Raw genomic sequence first — 19936 nt, forward strand, 5'->3', positions numbered from 1 at the left:
ACGATGGGGTCATATGGAGGTATGGAGGTTAGGAGAGGAACCATTGCTTCATATGACACACACATGCATAGATAAAATAAATAGATAAAAAAAGAGTTTTCCCAGAATGATGAGTCATCAAATCAGGTATTCAAGAAACGCAGAGAACATCGGAATAAATAGACACAATGTAAACAAAACTCACACTTCCAGTATATTACAGGGATGACCAGTGGCCAATGATTGGAGGAAAGTCTCAGATGCAGCTCAAAAAAGACAGACATAATACTTTCAGAGCAAGGAAGATAGGAGGCAAATTATGGCCGTCAGCAGAGATGGGGTACTACAGTTAATTCTTCAAGAGAAAAAAAGCTGTTAATCTGGCACTGGGTACTCGGGATATCCTTTTAAGCTATCTCTTCAAAGTATAATAATTTTGTAATAAATGCTTTTTGAAGGAAGAATTTATTGCCTGTAGATTTTCATTAAGATTGATCATAAGAATTTCTTCAAAGTACATGATATCAGATAGAAAACTACACAAAGAAATAATAAATGCTGGCAACAGAACACGGAAGGCAGATAAAAATTTTACTCTTCATTTTGATGACTGTACAATGCCATTGACAATCAGAAGCAAAGACAATACCGACAAATGGCAAAGTTTAGAGCAAGTGAAACAGGATGGGTGGGAGGATTTGCTAATATGTTCTTGTGAGATTTCTTTAAAGGGTTTATTTTTATTTATGAATTATGTATGTGTGTCTCTGTGTGGGTATGTGCACCCGAGGGCAGTCCTGGCCTCCAAAGGCCAGAAGAGGGCATCAGATCCCTTGGAATTGGAGTTACAGGTGGTTGTGGTTTGTCTACTGTGGGTGCTGGGACTGACTCAGCTCTTTAGGAAGGGCAGTATGCAATCCTAACCACTGAGCCGTCTCTCCAGTCCCCTTTTATGAGATTCATATGCCAAATTTCAAAACAATCTCTGTTTAGTGTTGTAAAGGTGCTCTCTACACTTGCTATTTAAAGTGTAAACACCAAGGTAAGAGTGAGCCTACAAAGGGATAGAAATCAAAAGGGATGAGAGAAGAAAAGGGTAGATGACGGCCTTCAATTGAGTCATACCCCTGGTCATGCTATACAGAGTATTTGATCATTAGAGACTGAAGCTGGGCATCAACATTAAGATCATATGTAAAATTCCTAAATTTTGTTGGAAATGTTCATAAAAGAATGTGCCATAATACGTCAAAAATTATGGGGCCTTGGATAGAACTAGAGTTTGTTTCCCATATGTAATTCTCATGTTGCAAGGAAGATGAGTCTCAAGTCAGTTATTTGAACCCCCACAGTCTGCAACTGGACTAAGATCAACAAGGCAACTGACGTAAGAAGAGGAGGTAATAAAGATAAGAGGAAAATTGATGTGACAGAAAATAGGAAAATAATAGAAAAGACAATTAAGATAAAAACTGGCACTTAAAAAAAATCAATGATTTTATTAGCCTAAAATCAGAATAGCAAAAAAAAAAACCCACAAAACAGAGAGAAAGTACAAAATACCAATTTTAGAATGAAAGAAGAGCTGTCTCTGCAGAACCCAAACCACTAAACAGGTGAGGGGATGTTTCTCATGTGTGGATACCCAAGAATCTGAAGTTAGACATAATACATGAATTCTCTGAAAAACATAAACTATTGTTATCATAGACTATTTGCTAATTTTTTAGAAATCATATTTATAGTTGCAAAGTTTTCTTCATAGGAAACAATATTGGGTTCAATCATATTTTTCAATTTTATCAAATTCACAAATGAGTAACAATTCCACACACTTTTCCTTCCGTACCCCCTGTCCCAAAAAGCAAGAGAGAAAGAAAGTGATTTCTCTTCAACTTATGCTGCCAGGAATACTCTGCTATTCAAACCACATGGGGTTGTCATTAGGAAATGAAAAGATAGATAAAGACTCTTCATAAATGAGATGCAAATATTGTAAACAAAATATTAGCACAAGGATTCCAGCCCTGCATAAGGAGGCTAACACATCATTACCAACAAGACTGCTTCTGGGAAGGTTGAGATGTACATGTTACAAAATCCACCAATGACCTTCAGTAGAATATAGAAGAGAAACCAGATTATCTCAAAAGATCTAGAAAATCTCTTTGGCACAATTAAATATGCATTTATGAATGAAAAAACCCACTTGGAATAGATGGTAATTCTTTATGCTGAGAAAGAGAAATATGAATCCTTGGGTGGGCATCAGAGTGGGCGGAGGAACAGGAGACAGCATCCGGCTAAGGTCAGGGTCAAGGCAAAGCTTCCCATCTGACAGGCGCTGTGAGCACACACATTCTTGAAAGCACACTCAGTGGCCATGTGGGAGAAAAGTCCTATCTTCAAACATGAGTGCATAAGCAGAAATCCCAAAGAATTCACTGTAGAAGAACTGCCAAAACTCAAGAGGTGAGTGTATCACAGTCACACGATACAACATAAACACAAGAATCAATTGTCTATCTTTAACTGTTAATGACTAAGCGCTGATTAAGAATCTGGTTCTTAAGGAGGCTGGAAAATTGACTCTGAGCCTTCTGCTGCTCAAAGGACTGAAGCATCTACACCTGGAAGCTCACAACCACCTGCCATTTCAGGGATCTCATGCCTTCTTCGGGTACCTGTACACACACATACTACACACTACACACATGCACATGTGCACGCATACACACTCACTCTACACATAATAAAAATAAGCCACATGGAAACCTACTACAGTAGAAGCTTTCTAAAATATACACATATACATATATACAAAGAGTTTAAATGCAGTTACTTTAAAAGATGGGGACGATATCCCATGTGCTACCTAGTATCCGCAACCTTCTCTGACACACAGAGGAGCCACCTGCACTCTCCTTAAAATTAGTCATTTCTCCTGAGAGAGTGCACGCATGGCTGCAGTGACCTCCCACAATACCCAGATTTTTCCACCACCACCTCCTTAGGGCCAGGAATCAGCAGAGGCAAGGACCAAGTGTGTGGTAGCCTTGTCTCCCAGTATTCTCACCAGAGATAGGTTGAGATGTCTGTAGGGCCTGCTTCTGCCACTCAACTGTGAGCTCCAAAAGCAGGAAAATGTGAGCTCAGCTCTGGCCTCAAGCACTTAGCATAGGTTCTGGCCATAGCCCTTAGCCCAGGAAACCATGTAGGTAATAACACTGCTAACAGCAATGACAGCTTCTAGACACTGGTGCTGGCCACCTTTCAGGTATAACATTGTATACTTTCCACAGTTGTGCCATGAGATCCCCAGCAATACCCACTGTGCTGGTTTGAATGAGAATCACCCCCCCACACCTACACACACACACACAATTTGGTTCATGTATTTGGGTGCTTGGTTCCCACTTGGTAGAACTGGAAAGGGTTAGGAAGTGTGACCTTGTTGGAGAGAGGTATGTCACTGGGTAGGCGTTGAGGCTTCAAAAGTCCATACCGTTTGCAGTCAGTTCTCTCTCTGCCTTGTGCTTGTGGATCAAGGTGTGAGCTTTCAACTACTGCCTGCCTGCCTGCTGGCATCCTCACTGCCATGATGGTCATGGAATCTAATCCTCTTCAACCGTGAGTCCCAAATGAAATACTTTATTTTTATAAGTTGCATTGGTTATGATGCTTTGTCACAGCAATAGAAACCTGTCCCAGACACTTGCTGAGGCATACTGCACCTATCACCTACCACAGTTTTCCAGAGCAGGAAGCTAAGACCGGCTGGCGGTTTGCCAGTTAGCGTTTCCCTAAGCTTATCTCAAGAGGCATTTGATGTGCATTTTGTTAGATACAGGGAGTCGCCACTTACTCAGTTTACCCACGGGGAGCCAGACTTTCAGTGAGCCTATCTCCATCATCCCTAGCCCCGATGCTCCTTCCAGGTCACCTGTGGCTTTGATCTGCCCCCTCTCCGATTCTCAGGCTCTCCCAGCTTGCAGTGCTGTTTTACTCCTCTGTGCTTTGACACCGGCTGTTTCCTCAGCCTTGGTTCCTTTCCCCATCTTTATCCAATGAGAACATGCCCTGTGTCACCTTCTACAGAACCCATCTGAAACTGCCCATGCAGAGGCTACCTTCTCCACTCCCCAGGAGCTGTTGCTTCTCCCTGTGTCTCTGACCATGATCTCCATGTCACAACACCGGCACATCTCTGCTCCCCCAGGCCTGAGCACTAAGGACCAGTGCATCATTTGTCACCCTGTGTCACCCTCAGAACTTCACACCCGCTTCACACTCCTGAGAGAGTGTCACCTTTTCATTCTGCCTCAGCTGGGGCATTTCTGACTTCTACTCTGATACATCATACAGAGGCTTCTTCCGACCAAGGGGGAACCCCATCTTCTCTTTGAGGAAATGAAAATTTAGTTCTGGGCATTTATCTCTTCTAGAGAAATGTTTGTGTATAGCCTTCTGGGACCTTCCTCATCAGCCTGCTCTGGAGCCGTGCTTGGAGCGTCTGGGAACTTGTTACCAGGCCCTGGAAGCCAACAGTTCAGATGAGTGGAAGCAACAAGCCTTGAAATATAGGGGTGGGGTTTAATAAGACCCCTCCCCCACAAGCCCGAAATCTATGGATGCCACTGTGCGCCCCATAGCCCCTGAAAATGCAGCCATTGAGAAGTCACCTGCTGAAGCCCATGAACTTCCCTTCAGTGCGTTTGCTCATTAATTCAGGCCCAAGGCTTCTCTAATCAGGACACCAGAATCCCCGAATCTTACATACAGCGGTGATAATACACTGACTCCTGTCTGAGAAAGAACAGCATTTTGGTAGGATTCAGTGTTCCAAAGCAGCTTGGTAGAGAGACAGGAGCATGGGGTTCATATCCAAAGGCTTCCAATCCTAGCTCTCTCTCTAAGTAAGTACTGTGTGACCTCAGGCAGGCTAAAGGACCTCTCTGGACCTCAGACTCCTTGTATGTAAAATGAGAAAAGGTCATAGAAACTGCCAGTGGATACTCAGAGGATGAAGTGCAATAATGATGCACACGGTAGGACCACAAGCATAGTGGCTGAAAAGGGGTGCTGGTGAGGCTCCAGCTTCTGCCTTCTGACTACTGACGTTCTCGGCAGGAGCGGCCAGACTTGGCCTACATTCTGAGGGTCTACACATGTGTACACCAACCCTGACAGCCAATAGTGTCACCAGAAACCCTGAGAATATTTACTTTACAGCTAAGTTGTCCCCACATTCCCCCAGGTCACATGGGAACAACACACCACTTATGATAAGAACACCATGTGGTGATTTCTATAGAGAATCAGAGAGAAACCCCAAAGCAGGGAGTGAGGGACCCAGCCGGGTGGTGTGTATGCCCCGATGCCCAATGCCTGGCTGAGAACAGCAGAGGAGGTGACAGAAGTTTGCCAGCCTCAGTATAGAAGAGGCCAAGGAGGTGGGTGAACTTAAGTGAACTATTAATGACCTTTCTCCCTGTGACAAGAGAGGCAGGGTTGGTTTAGCTCAGTCATCTTGAGGAAGGCATGGCTGCATCCTGGTGGCAAGAGCTGCTGCATCTATGGCAGAAGGAGGGTGAGGTAGCTTGCTGGCATCTCTGTGGATCAGAAGCCAGAAGCCAGCTGGGCAATGACTGTCAATGTCTGATCCTGAGGTGACCCACTCCGCCAGCTATGCCCCCACTTTCCAGACTTCCAAAGTCTCTTGAAACAGGGCTACCAGCTGGGGACCAAGTGTCTGAACACAGCAACTGGGGTACAGTTCATATTCACCCCTTAGGGGTGAAAGGGAGAAACACAATGGAGCAGGACAGAGAGCTGTGGGCAGAGGGAGGAAAAGTCTAAGTAGAGATGGGGTGGAGGTCAGCACCGGGTACTCACAACAAGCACAGTGTCTTAGCTCTGCCTGCCTGCTTCCCTCTCTCCCACCCTCCTTCCTTACCTCCCCTCCATCCTTTCTTCCCATTTTCCTTCTCTTTGTCCTGTGGTTCTAACCCAGAATCTCAAGCACAAGCAGGTGCTCTGCCACCGAGTGCCGCATGCCCCTGCACAAGTCATAAAAGAATAACACAAATGACAATAAAATACCCCCAGAAACCAGGCAAAAGAAGCCAGGGGAAAGTAGAAATGAAGAGAGAAGCATTTCAGAAATAAAACCCACATCATAAGGCACAAGCAGGGCCTTAAAGCAGACAAAACCAACAGCTCTCATAGAAAGGCAGGACTGGGTGGCGAGACGGCTCAGCAGGTAAAGAGCCTTGATGCCAAACCCGATGACTCAAGTGCAAGTCATAGAACTGACAGGGTGGAAGGAAAGAACAGACTGGGAAGTTGTTCTCTGACCTCCACCCCCAGGCTCTGGCATGAGCATGAGCACACCCAGATGTTGAAAATAAATTTTTTTAAGCGAGGCATGAAGAGACACCAAAAAGAAATCGGCAAATTCTGAAGATAAGCAGAGAAGATCCTACGGGTGTCCTTCATGCAGCAACCTGAAATAGTACACAACACTTCCACAAGAATCTCCAAGAAAAAAAAAAAAAACTGGAGATCAAGCAAAGACAGACACACATGTGCCCAGGAATACAGATGCAGAATGACCAACACCACACCGAGGCCCAGTGACATTCCAGCGATGCTACTGGATTCTATTGGGAAAGGACGGCAAAGTTTTGTTCCTGTTGCAGAAGAGGTTTTTCTGAAAACCACGGAAGGAGGGGTTGCTGAGCAGGGGAGGCTGTATGGAAATGCCTGCTTGGTGCAGAGAGCAGGAATGCTTCTGGGGCAAGTGGAGCCCTGAGTAGGAAGCAGGAAGTGACCAAGTGGCCACTGAGGAGGCAGAAGAGGGAAACAGAGGCCCAAGCCCATGTGCAGGAGTAAGATGCTCACCCATGTAGGGTTTGGTGCCGGCCATGGAGGAAGCCTTCTCCGCTCCTTTCACAACTGTGGCGATGTTGAAGTCCGTGATGTGCACGTGCCCTGCAGAGAGAAAACAAAGTTAGCCAGCGCTAGGGATGTCTGTGCTCTCCCACGTGTGACCAGAGGCTGCAGTCTGTGGTTTACATGGTAGGCACAGGAAGCAGACACCAGGATGCATGCCCATCCTTAGGTAGTATCTGCTTCTCACAGCGTCTATTCTGCATTCAGGTTTAGAGTGAGGGTTCATCACTGCGCATGTCATGTGTGGGTAGGCTGACACATGCATGGAGGGATAGAGTGTTAAGACATACTGATCTGGAGATGGAAGGTCAGCCTGGCTGTCACTCAGGACATCTGGGAAGGACTGTGGTGGGGAGGGCGTGGCTGTGGTTTACTGTGATCTCTGGGCTTTGAGCAGTGAACCTGATGGACCAGAGGTGGAAGGGATAGATAGCTCTTGAGCCAACATAATGTTATGGTAGCTGGTGGGATTTGAAAAGACTAAAGCTATGATATAGATGTTTAAGAAATGAGAGAAGAAAGAGATTAAGAGAAATGGGGGGGGGGAAGCAGGGATGTGGGATGTAGGTCAAGGGAACGGTAAAGGAAGAGGAAAGGCAGAGAATCCTCCAGGGTCAGCGCCTGTTCTCTGGGGCATTTGGCATGTGAAGAAACTAGCTCCGAGGGAAAATCTGAACATAGTTACATTTCTCTGTCACCACGCCTTGTGAATGGCTCTTTTTGCATTTGCACACAGGGAAGGGCACAAGCAGAGCTGGCTTGGTAGGCACATGAAGGTCAGCTGCTGGAGCAGGTATAAGGAGTCCCAGGGGATGTGGATGTGAGAGGCATGCCCAATGTGGTCAACCACAGTGAACAGAAAAAGCTATGGTGGCCCCAGGCCCCAACGTGGTACTCACACCACACAGCTGCCAGCAGCAGAGCTATGGGCTGTTAGTACAAGCACTCCAACTTCCCTGTGAGAGATAGGACTTAATGGATTCTCAAGGATGAGGCTGACTTCACCAGGTTGATCCTAGCTGGGATGACCTGTGCTTATTCTTCGGTGACATCATGTCTCCCAGCCAAGATCAGGAAACAGTGCCCTCCTGTCTCCTCATCCCTATCACTGACAGGCAGGCAAGTTCACCTTCCTGAGCATTGTGAGGGAGGCATCTTCCTTTGCTGTGTTTCCCCACCTGAGTAGCTCTGTGCCTGGCATACCTACAGCCACAGAGAAGGTTCTGGAGTCTTTGAATGAGACTTTTAGTCATCTTTCTTCCATTTCTTCTGCTCTTTAAAAACTTGAGTATTTATATTCTGACTGTAATGCCAGCTCATTAGAACAATAAGTCAAAGAATGCAGGACATTTCTGAGTTTCCTTTGTGTGTATGTGTGGCATGTGTGCGTTGTATATGTTTGTACACATGTGTAAGGTGGCACACACGAGTATGCATGTGTATCTAAAAACCAGGGCTCAACACTGGGAGTCTTCTTGTATTTGTCTTGATTTATTCATAGAGACAGTCTCTTGACCCTAACTAGACTGGTTAGACTGGCTAACCAGCAAGCTCCCACCATCCCTCTGTCTCTGCCTGCCTGGCACTGGGATGACAGATGCATTCTGGGGCCACAAATGTTTCATGTAGTTTTTGGGGATTCAAATTCACCTTACCACCTGATGTGGGACTCCCCTCTGTATGCTGTAAATACCATTGGTTAATAAAGAAACTGTCTTGGGCCTGCATGGAGCAGAATAGAAAGTGGTAGGTGGGGAAAACTAAACTGAATGCTGGGAGAAAGAGGGTGGAGTCTAAGAGAAGCCATGGAGAGGCACTGGAGACAGACATGCTAAAACCTTGCTGGTAGGCCATGACCTCGTGGTGATACACAGGTTAACAGAAATGGGTTAAATTAATATGTAAAAGTTAGCCAATAAGAAGCTAGAGCTAATGGGCCAAGCAGTGATTTAATTAATACAGTTTCTATGTGGTTATTTCGGGAGTCTGGGCGGCCGGGAAACAAACAAGCGACCTCTTAAGACAACCACACCAGGCATCTCCACAGCCCTTGATTGCCCTTTATACACTTTCCTATTTCTGTGATCCAAATGCCACACTGAATTGGCTAGCTTCTCCACTCTTTCTCCCTTTGCTTATATAAACACATATCCGTGTAACTCAGGACTTCAGTGTGTTCTTATACTAATGAAGTGATTGCCATGAGTCATCCTGAAAGTGGCTTTTGACTTATTCATGTTTCACAGGTCTTTCCACAATCCCTTATCCTCTGTGTTGCTGGAACCACATATCTGAAGCTGGGTAACTTATAAACCCATACATAGCTTTGGAGGTTGAAAACCCAAGTCTGGGTATAATATCTCTGTATCCTCTAGGAGAAAGGCAAGTGGCTGTGGCTGGAGCCAATCATTCAATACCCCTACCCTGATCTGCAGGAACTGAGTCTATAATCCATTTGGAACTAACAGAGATTTAGGGAAGGGTTTTCTGGAAGGTTCTGGAATAAAGTATTTCCTTTTCAGGAGTTACCATTGATGATATTCTCTGGTTTCTTTTTCCTGTGTCACATAGGGAGTCAGCTCCCTAAGACTGCAGAAGCTGCCAGCCAGTGCCAGAAGGATGGTCAAACTGAACACGGGGAAGGCAGACAGATGGGCCCACAGCCAGGTCCAAATCCTTCACACCGCTGTGCATCAGCTATGTGGGTTAAAAAAAAGACAACTCCAAACAAAACAAAACAAACCTTGCGGCCTTTCCTGCTTTGGGACCGTGGATGTGGGCTCTGTGTCACAAGTGAGGGCTGCAATCCCAGTTGATGCAGCCACTGACTCTGGCTCAGAGAGCTCCCTTGCTTTGCATAAGCCCAGATTCCTTTTTCTGTGGGGCTGAGATGCCCTTAAACTTGGGTTGGGGTGATGTATTAGTGGCTCCTCTTCTCCTGTGATTAGGACCAGTGCATTTGGCTTACAGACCAACGTCCACTGAGGAAGGCATGGCTGCCTGCAGGAGAAGGGAACTGGTGGGTCACACCCCCACTGTACACAGGAAACACAGAGAGAAAGAGAGCAGGAAGGAGGACTGCAAACCCTCAAAACTCACCCCAATGATCTTACTTCTTCCAGAGAGCCCGTATTTCCTAAAGCATTCATTTACTCTCGAAACAGCGGCACCCCTGAGGGCCAGGCATGCAAGGCTGTGAGTTTATGGGGACATCTCTCCTTAAAACTCAGTGTGATGGCTGAGACTGATGGGCAACCTGACGGCTCTCTCTCTCTCTCTCTCTCTCTCTCTCTCTCTCTCTCTCTCTCTCTCTCTCTCTCTCTCTCTCTCCCTCTCTCTCTCTCTCTCTCTCTCTCTCGGCTGTGGGCACCATGTGCCCAGCTGCCTCACATCCCTGCCACCTTGACCTCCCTGCCATGATGGACTGTATACCTCACCCTGTGGGGCAAAATAAATTCATCTTTTCTTAAGTTGCTTTTGCCAGGTATTTTGTGATAACAACAAGAAGAGTAAGTAATACGGGTAATTAAAAAATGAAACTGATTGTGTGGCGCAGCCTGAAGGAGAAGGGGACAGGCAGTTAAATCTCTGAAGTAAGGATGTTGTTGGCAGAAGGAATCATGAGGGGCCAGCAAGGAGGCAGGAGGGTGGAAAGGAGTGTTAAAATAGTCAGGATCAAAACAGACTTGCCTCTACCAAACCCAGAAAAAGTAGAGTTGAGCCTGTCCTCGGGCATATTGTCTTGATAAGCAAGAGCTTTGGTAATAATTCTGCCAAAACAAGATTGTTGTGTAGGGCCCTCCTACTAGGACATCTTTCTAGCAAAGGCCAAGGATAAACAACCTCAGACACAACCTTCTTATGACACAACTTTGTACCAGGGAACTTCCAGAAGGACCTCCCCAGGCCACAGTCAGCACACAGCTCCCTGCCTGGGAGAAACCTCTGGAGCCACTAAACTTGTTCTAAAACAACTTGGGTGCAGCCCTCCTCCCAACTTGTCGCTGTTTCCCTTGCCTCTGTCTCCCTAGCTGTATCTACAGCCTACCATAACACACGTGTTGGGTTTGGGATCACACCCGTCAGCTCATTTTCTTTAAAGTTTTTGTTGATGTTAATGAGATGGAAATGTCTCAGGAAAGACAGGGCAGGGGTAGGCTGTGTTGAACTTGGCTGGATTTAGAATGTCACTTTGGGCCCCTGCCATGTGTGGATAATGTGGACAAGAACAAATGCAAGGAAAGTGGGAAACAGTTGGAAAAATGCAATCCCTTTTCAGTGTAGGCTACACAGGGTTACGCACCAGCTGAGCCAACCTCAGCTAGCCTCCAAGTCTCCTGGACGAGGACATTAATATCCCTTGTGCTTTAGTTTAAAATATTTATAATTATTATCACTATATATGTATGCTGTATGTGTGGGCGTGTATACCACAATGCACTGTAGAGGTCAACTATGTGGAGTTGGTTCTTTCCTTTGACGTTTACATGGGTCCCTGGGCCCAAACCCAGGTCACCAGGCTTGCGTGCAAGCACCTTTACTGATGAGATCTCTTGGGGTCCCACAGCACAGCAGATGCATGTATAAGTGAAATGGAGTTCCGTGCTATGTTACCCTCCCACTGCCAACTCAGAGCCCAGTCAGCTGGGCCTGAGTTACTTCTCCAGTGTGGTGGGAGGACTCAGGACAGCCTGGAAGCAGATGCCCCGTAGCTTGTGCGCAGTGGGCAACACAGAGCAGACTTTCACTGCTGCTGTCCTGGTGTGCTAATCAATGAGTCGTGACTTCCCGTTGTGCATCCTCTGGTGGTTGATCTTAGGTGTGAAAATTAGTGTTGAGCAAATTTTCCTAGGATGAACTGTATGGACTATGTGCACAGAGTAACTGAACATCGGGCAACTCGTTTCCATAACTGAAAATACCTAGAACTTAAAGGAGACCAAGGCATTGGAGGACCTGTCAGCATGACTCCAATGAGGGTATTGTTAGCCAATGAACAATCCTCCCAGCCTTATTTGCACATCCTATATTCTGATATACTTTGCTCCTTTCTCTAAAAGTACAGAGAGCCATCTTGTCTCCCAGCTTTTGACACCATGTGGAATGAGTTGCTCTTTCTCTGCATGAAGGACTTTCTGCTGCTCTCTCCTCTGTCTGGAGGACTTCCTGCTGCTCCTTCCTCTGCCTGGAGGACTTGTTACTATATCCTCCTCTGCCTGGAGCACTTCCTTTTCTTCTTCCAAACCTGGCCCATGAGTTCTGCTACTGATAGACTTGAGTCCAAAGGAAAGCTCACTAATCTGGGGGTGCTTTCTCCATGACTTGGTCCATTTCTCTTACTGTGGCATAACACCAGGAACTGGGTGAGTTAGGTAACATGTGTGTAATCCTTGTATTTATGGAAGTCTGAGGTCAAGTGCCAACATAATTGGGTTTGGGGTAAGGGCCACTAATATGGTTTAGATGTGTGTGCCCCTGTGTCTTAGTTATTTTTCTTGTTGCTATGACCAAATGCCTAGCAAGAAGCAACTTAGAGAGGAAGATTTGCGATGTGGGATGTGTTACTTTTATTGGTCAATGAATAAAGGGCTTTTGGCCAACAGCTTAGCAAAGTAAAGCCACATGGGAAATCCAAACAGAGATAGAGAGAGTGTGTAGGCAGAGTCAGAGAGATGCCATGTAGGTGCTGAAGGAGAGAGACACCCTGAAACTTTCTGGTAAGTCACAGCCTCATGGTGATACATAGATTAATAGAAATGGGTTAATTCAAGATGTAAGCGTTAGTTAACAAGAATCCTGAGCTAATAGGTCAAGCAGTGTTGTAATTAATATAGTTTCTGTATGATTATTTGGGTCTGGGAAGCCAGAAGTGAGCGAGCAGTCTCTGTTTACAGATTTGAGTTTGGCTCACAGTTAAGAAGGCTATGACCCATCACAATGGGGAAGTTAAGAAGGCTATGACCCAACACAATGGGGAAGGCATGGTGGAAGGAGCGGAAGACTGGGGCTCTTCATAGTGCAGCCACAGTCAGAAGCACAAATGGAACAGAAAGTGGGGCCAGGCGTGAAACCTCAAGGCCCGCCCCAGTGACACACTTCCTCTCATAACTCTCCGCTTCCTGAAGGTTCCACAACCTTCCCAAAGGGCACAACCCACTGGGAACCAAGAGCTCAAACACAGGAACCTGCAGAGGACATTCTGGGTTCAAACCACAGCACCTCCAAAACACAAATCCCTTGTGTATTTGAGGTGGGGCCTTTAGGGGTGATTAGGACAAGGTAGCCCCTGTGAGTGGGCTGAATGCCATTATAAGAGGGTTGTTACACTAGTCACCCCCTTTTCACATCTTCCTTCTGCCAGTGGAGGGCACAGCAACAGGGTACAGAGCAGCCGTCACTAAATACTACCTCTGTTGGTCTCCAATCTTGAGGTTTCCATCCTTCAGAGCTGTGGTAACCCTCTATGATTTGTAAACTATTTAGTCTAAGGGATTATGTTATAGTACATCTAAACATAGTCCCTTTCTTGATTTAAAGATAGCTTCTTGCTTGCTTTGAGAACACACAGAGATAATTCTAGTCCCTGCATTCCCTTATATAAACATAGTCCTATTAGTTGCTGTGAAGAGACACCATGGCCATGGAAACTCTCATAAGAGAAAGCATTTAACTGGGGACTGGCTTACAGTTTCAGAGACTTAGTCCATTGTCATCATGGTGACAGGAAGTTGGGCATAGTCTTGGAGAAGTGGTTGAGAGTGACATCCTGATCCACAGGCAGAGAGAGATGAACTGGGCCTGGCATGGACTTTTGAAACCTCAAAGTTTACCTCCAGTGACACACTGTCTCCAGTGAGCCCACACCTCCTAATCTTTCTCAGATAGTGCTACTCCTTGATGACGAAGCATTCAAATCTATGAGCCTGCAATAAAACCACCACAGGTCTTTCCTGCATCTAAATCCAATCACCTTTGAAAGTCCCCATCTAAAATACTATGACTAGAACCTGATCACATGACTCGAAGTTAGAACAATATTCACTCCAGCCAAGCCTGGACTAGGACTCTCTTAGGGGTACCCGTGCTCCCCTCTATTCTCATTCCATCTTCCTGTCCACCACTCTGGATGTCACCTTGTTCCTCTCTTTGAGAACAGAAATCCTGCCTTGTTCATTTCTATTCCCAGGCCCTGCCGGGAAAATAAATCATGCTGAGTAACTTAGTGCCAGGCCCAGCAAGCACATCCTGCTGCCTGTCTTTGTTGGGCTTTCAGAGATGGCACAGCATTCCTAAAGATTGACAGTGTTCTCGGCCATGGGTTGAAAACATGGATCCTTCTAGGTCTGCCTCTGGATTCCATGACAGTGGGTGCTGAGCCTCCAAGGACCCCCTGGATAGGTGCAGAGACAGAGAGTGGAGGAACAGGCCATTTACTAGAATGGAAGGGATGGTACCATGGCCACCTTTCACAGACATTTAGTTGGAATTCTGGGCATGCCAATCCTAAATATCTCCCTCATGCCAGCTGGCTCTCAGGATCCACCCCCTGCTCAAGACAGAGCTCAGTGTTGCTTTTTAGATGGAGTGACTGAAAGCCCGAAGAGATAAGAACCAGAGGCAGCAGCCTTGCCCGTGGCTCTGGATGCCCCTGCTCCCCAATGCTCGCTGCTAAAAATAGGTGTGCTTTTAGGCTCTCTGCATGGGCTGTGGAGCAGGAGGATGGCTGCTGATCTTCTACACAGATCTGCTATCTTGGGCACTGCACAGATTTTATGTGTTCTGGCTGCTTATCCGTATGGAGATCACAACGATTTACCGCAGGAAAGTAAGAAAGCCCTTCAAAATCCACGCACGGGCTTATCAAAGCTTCATTTGGCTTCCGGTGAAAGAAGATTGTTCCTGTAGCATGCCTTTGCCTGCTAGAGCTTTCTATTCTGTGGGGTTTGGCTTCTTCCCATCACACAGTTGTGTGTGAAGTAATGCAGGACTTTTAAGAGAACCTATCCGCGGCAGGCTGCCTCTCTGTACAGGGCGTGTGTAAAACCCAAGCTAGTTAAAGAAATGACTTGCACTGAGACAGTGTCAGTGTGACCTGAGCGTGTCTGGGCTCAACTCTCCTTCTCCTTGCTTCTGAAATAGCCTTGAGAAGGCCATGGGGAATGAGCCCTCCAGAGTTTGAGGCAGAGAAGCAAAGCTGAGTTACCCAGGTAGCCAGTCAACCAAGGTTATTACTGTGGATTAGCTGACAGAGAGCCTTAGTCCTAGGAGCAACCGGCCACTTTTATTATATAGTGGCATGCAACCCGCCTAGACTTCAGATTCACAGCCATACTAGCCCTGCCCAGCCTGCAGTACTTCCATCCCCAAGACCCGGAAGCCGGCTGACTGTTCCTTAGTTAGGCTTTTAAAGAGATGTGGCAGAGTGATACTCAATTTGATTGCATAAAGGAGCACGGACACAGCCCTTCCTCTTTGTGCCACATCTGCCAAGTCCCCACTGGTAGGAGTTCTTGGTCACTAAGCAAGGCCACCATCATCTTTTCTTGCCAGATGTCTCTCTTCCTTTAGCTTTGTTCCCCAACCCTCATGGTTGTTCTTGGCTGCTGGTTCAGACTCCAAACCTCAGCTCTTATCTTGAGACCTGAAGCCTACCCTGTGAGACCAGAGGGAGCAGGGAAGCTGTTGGGAGCTTTGGAATGTGGGGAATGAGCAGATCTGAGCATCATCAATAAAATATTCATGTGTGTATCTACTGATTTTTTTTAAAATCTCATTGAAATGCAGCTCCCATGTCTCCAAGGTGACACCTAATGAGATGAATAGCAACACAGGGTTCCCTGTTTCACAAGTTGCTTCCTAATGTGCTTTTCAAAAAGGGGTGACCTGTCCTGTGAGTTGAGAGGAACATCATTTTGGGTTTCCAAGGCTTCAGGACCCAGGTACTTTCATTTGCTGTGAGGTCCCAGGAAATCCCTAGTCAACTGTGGGGACATGAACCTTTAGGTGTGTGTGTGTGTGTGTGTGTGTGTGTGTGTGTGTTTGTGTTTATGTGTGTGCATGAGCATGTGTGCCTATGGGTGTATGTGTTTGTGCATGTGCAGGTGACCATATATACACAGTTATGCATGCCTATGTATCTGTATGAGTGTAGACATCAGAAGAAAGCCTCACGGGTTGCTGTTCAGGCACCATCTACCTTGTGTTTTTGATAAACAGACACTGGTATCTTGCCTATTAGCCTAGGCTGGCTGGCCAGCAAGCCCCAGGGGTCCACCTGTCTCCAGCTCACAGCACCAGCTCTGTGCACAGCAAGTGTGCACCACCTCTCCTAGCATTTTTATGGGGGTCCTGGGGATGGAGCTCTTGTTTTCGCCTGGCAAGAGCTTTATCTCCTGAGCCATCTCCTCGGTCCCTTGTGTGATTTTTATATGCAGATGCAGACTTGAAAACTAAACCCAGAGATTTGGGTAGAAGTGATAAAATTGTCAATCAAAGCCACCTCCAAATTACCTATTGGCTTCTTCTAGATCCACGCAGTATTCTGGGAATGTTGGTTATCATACCCCTACTTTGGCTGGAAAGATCTTAGGTTGCCACTGAGTTAATTGTGGAAACCAAGAGACCCTAGGTAATTTCCTCTGAATCCTGGGAGCTAAATAGAGCCTTCAGTTCAAGCACCTGCAGCCTCTAAGAATGATGGAGCCAGTGACTTAAGGTAGACCTGCAGGCATACAGGGCTCCCATCCCCATTTTTTTGTCTGATGTGATGAACTGAGTGGTACTCTTTAAGTTCATATGTTAAATCACAAGCCTCTGTAGTTTAAGACAAAGTAGATTTGGAGATTTGATGTTTGAAATGCTCAGAGCAAAGCCAGTGAGTTGGGTCCAAATGCAGTCTGTCTGGTGTCATCGTGAGAATAGGACACAGTTATACACAGAGTGATGACTTAGGACCCGGGGAGAAGACAGTGCCTGCATCTGCTGGCCATCTCGGAAGTCTGTGATGGAAGCTTCCAGATCCCCGCGCCTAGTACGGCAGCCACATCAAGTCAGCATGTCAGGCTCTGATGGACAGGTCCCTTGCTGCTTATGCTGGTGTCCCATGGGGCTAATCTGCTCCCACTGCTCCATTTGCCATGCAGTAGCTTTGGTCTCTCCAACTCCACTTGGTATTTATTCTTCAGTGACTCTCACGCTCCTCAGGATGAACCTCAAGCCACTGAATGGGGGAACGAGGCCCTGAGAGACCCAACCCTTCAAGTGGGCCTGGACGATAAAGCCTCTTCTTCTCAGCTGTTCTTCAGGGTGCTTCCTACTGCTCCCTCAACCACTGTCATCAGCACCCCGCCTTCACTTAGTAACTCCCCTCGGCCCTCCTACTCATCTCCCGGCTCTGTGCAGCAGCTTTGGGAGGACCGAGCATGGCTGTAGGGATCACAGCAGAGCTATGGACCAATCAACAGTCTCAGATTTCCCTGCTAGTTTCTAAAGCAGTTTTCATGAATGAAAGCCCTAAGAGCTCCAGTGAGTTGGTGGGTGGTCCTGCCCGGATTCTGCCCCAGGACAGTTGTTCGAACACAGAGGTCCTCTCCAACAGCATGGCATCAGTGGTCATGGCTCAGCAGCTACCATGTGGGCCTCTCTTTCTGGAAGACTCTGCTTCCGGGGGACCTGGTCGAGGCAAGCACACCTCTTCTCAGCTTCGTTTCACCTACTTCTATGACCTGACTTTCGGTGTGCCTGAACAGAGAAAGGGGGCAGGGAAGGATGGGCAGTGCCCCCAGCACCTCACTGCCCTCAGACTCTCTGCACGTCTGCACAAGTTTAGGATGTTACTATAATCTCATAGTACCTGTACCCTGTACCCTGACATCTCAAGCAGGCTTATACACAGCAATGACTTCAGAGGAGACGCCTGCTAATAGTTCAACTCAACTTACCTTTGTCAGGACTGGAACAGAGTGAGTGGTTCCTCCAGCACCCGAGGTCCACTCCCCCACCCGTCGTTCTGCTCCCGTGCCCCAGACAGCACTGGGACCCTAGCGAATGGGGGAGGGGACCTTGACTCACCATGCTCATCCAGCAAGATGTTGTCTGGTTTGATGTCTCTGTAAGAGAAACACAGGCAGAGGGTGAGCTCCCAGCCGGCCTGGGGGTCATCACAAGTTCAGGTCACAGGATAGAGGGGACTCTCGGGTTCTGTCTCTCTCCTTACCTCCCCTCAGAGGGCTAAAGTAACTATGACAACCGGATCCTTGAGGAGTCAGAGTTTCTTTCTGGACTCCTGAGCAGATTGCCTGACTATTTTGTTCTGGTACATTCTTAAAGCTGGGCCTTTCAATGCTGGTTGCAATGTTCAGAACAGGCTGTCACCCTGTGTGTTGAAATCATTATTCTTCTTGTCATAATAAAGATGGTAGATTAAATGTGCACCACGTGTCAGCAGGCAGAGGTACTTCTCCACCCTGCTATCCTTCAGCCTTCTTGCCTAGAGATGCCACTGTGTCTCTTTGTGGGCACAAGAAGAGACGCCAGATAAAACACCATAAAAACAACCAAAAGAGACTGGGCAGATGGCTCAGTCTGTGAGGGGCCTGCTGTGCAAGCATGAAGACCTGAGGTAGGAACCCTAGCACTCACATAAAATCCAGGTGCCCTGCTGGTGTCTGCAACCCCAGCACTAGGGAGTGGTGGGCACAGGTAGATCTTGGAGCTCACTGGCCAGTCTAACGGAATCTATGAGCACCAGATTGAGGGAGAGATCCCGAACTAAAAAAAAAGTAGAGTGATCAAGAGAGGTACTTGACGCCAACCTTGCCTCCTTCCTGCACGTGGGCGTGCACGTGCACGCGTGCGCGCGCGCACACACACACACACACACGTGCATATGCGCAAATACACACACGCACACACATGTGCACACACACATACATGCATACATGCGTGTACACACACCAATGTTAATATCTAAGAAGGACTGAAGAATTCACCATCTGGCCCTCATGGGATGGGTCTGCTGAACTTCTCAGGAAAATGAACCACACAGAGTACAATCTAGAAAGGAGTAGGTTTCTAGAAAGTTCTCTTTGATATTTAATGCTGTCATGTTAGAAAAGGGCCTCTCTAAACCAAGAAGCACTTTGTAAGGGCAAGGAATTGTTCTCCGATCTGTGCATCTGGGAACCCAGCACAGTACCAGTTACTCCTGGGCACATGAAACTTGAGTGTCCTGGGGATGGAAGGGCAGGCCTGTGACAACAAGCTTCAGCCCCCCCAACTTGCTGTAGCAGCAAAACCATAGATTTCAGAGACACATACCCCACACATTTATGGAGTTAATGTTACAGCCTTGGTGAGACAACCAATGACAGCTTTCTTGGAAATAAAGAGTAACTGGCCCCAAAGTGATCAAATATTAGCTCTACCTGCAGAGATGCGCAGGGTGACCGGCGACATTGGACAGTCTCTTCCAGGCTAGAGGTTCCAGTGTCAGTGTCTGAAAATTAGGTCAGCAAACCCTAGGTCCCCACCCAGAGTGGCTCCCAGCAAGATCTCTCAAGGGGGAAATAAATGCATCAGGAAGGTGACACAAGCATCTATGGAGGTGTCAGAGCGAAATCTACTACTTTCCCCATTGTGTCTTCAGACATACTACACTTGGGCAGCTTGTATATCATCATCGCGGAGGGGAAGGGGCTCCCAATGTCGTGCCTCAAGCAGAGGATTGAATAGAAGTTGGTGGCTGCTGAGAAAGGGAGAACCATTCTTCTTTGTGGGAAGTGGCCCCTGGAATGATGCCCATGCCCTGTGTATGGCTTCACAGTCACACTCATGTGGGTAGCTCTAATTGGATTCCATGTGTTGAAGAAGAAGAAGAAGAAGAAGAAGAAGAAGAAGAAGAAGAAGAAGAAGGAGAAGGAGAAGGAGAAGGAGAAGGAGAAGGAGAAGGAGAAGGAGAAGGAGAAGGAGAAGGAGAAGGAGAAGGAGAAGGAGAAGGAGAAGG

The 19936-nt window shown here is 47.0% G+C and overlaps 1 protein-coding gene across 1 annotated transcript in view; it reads right to left on the bottom strand.

The window, feature by feature from the left end:
- The window catches only part of Stk32b (serine/threonine kinase 32B), a 237976-nt gene that overhangs the window by 29752 nt on the left and 188288 nt on the right, over nucleotides 1-19936 (bottom strand). The window contains exons 5-6 of the mRNA XM_013353283.2: nucleotides 18004-18041; nucleotides 6883-6972 (exon numbers count right to left, since the gene is read on the bottom strand). Coding sequence (XP_013208737.2) covers nucleotides 6883-6972; nucleotides 18004-18041 — 128 coding nt within the window. The remainder of the gene's footprint in view (nucleotides 1-6882; nucleotides 6973-18003; nucleotides 18042-19936) is intronic.

The sequence above is a fragment of the Microtus ochrogaster genome, unplaced genomic scaffold (assembly GCF_000317375.1).
Source record: "Microtus ochrogaster isolate Prairie Vole_2 unplaced genomic scaffold, MicOch1.0 UNK5, whole genome shotgun sequence".
Lineage (NCBI taxonomy): Eukaryota > Metazoa > Chordata > Mammalia > Rodentia > Cricetidae > Microtus > Microtus ochrogaster.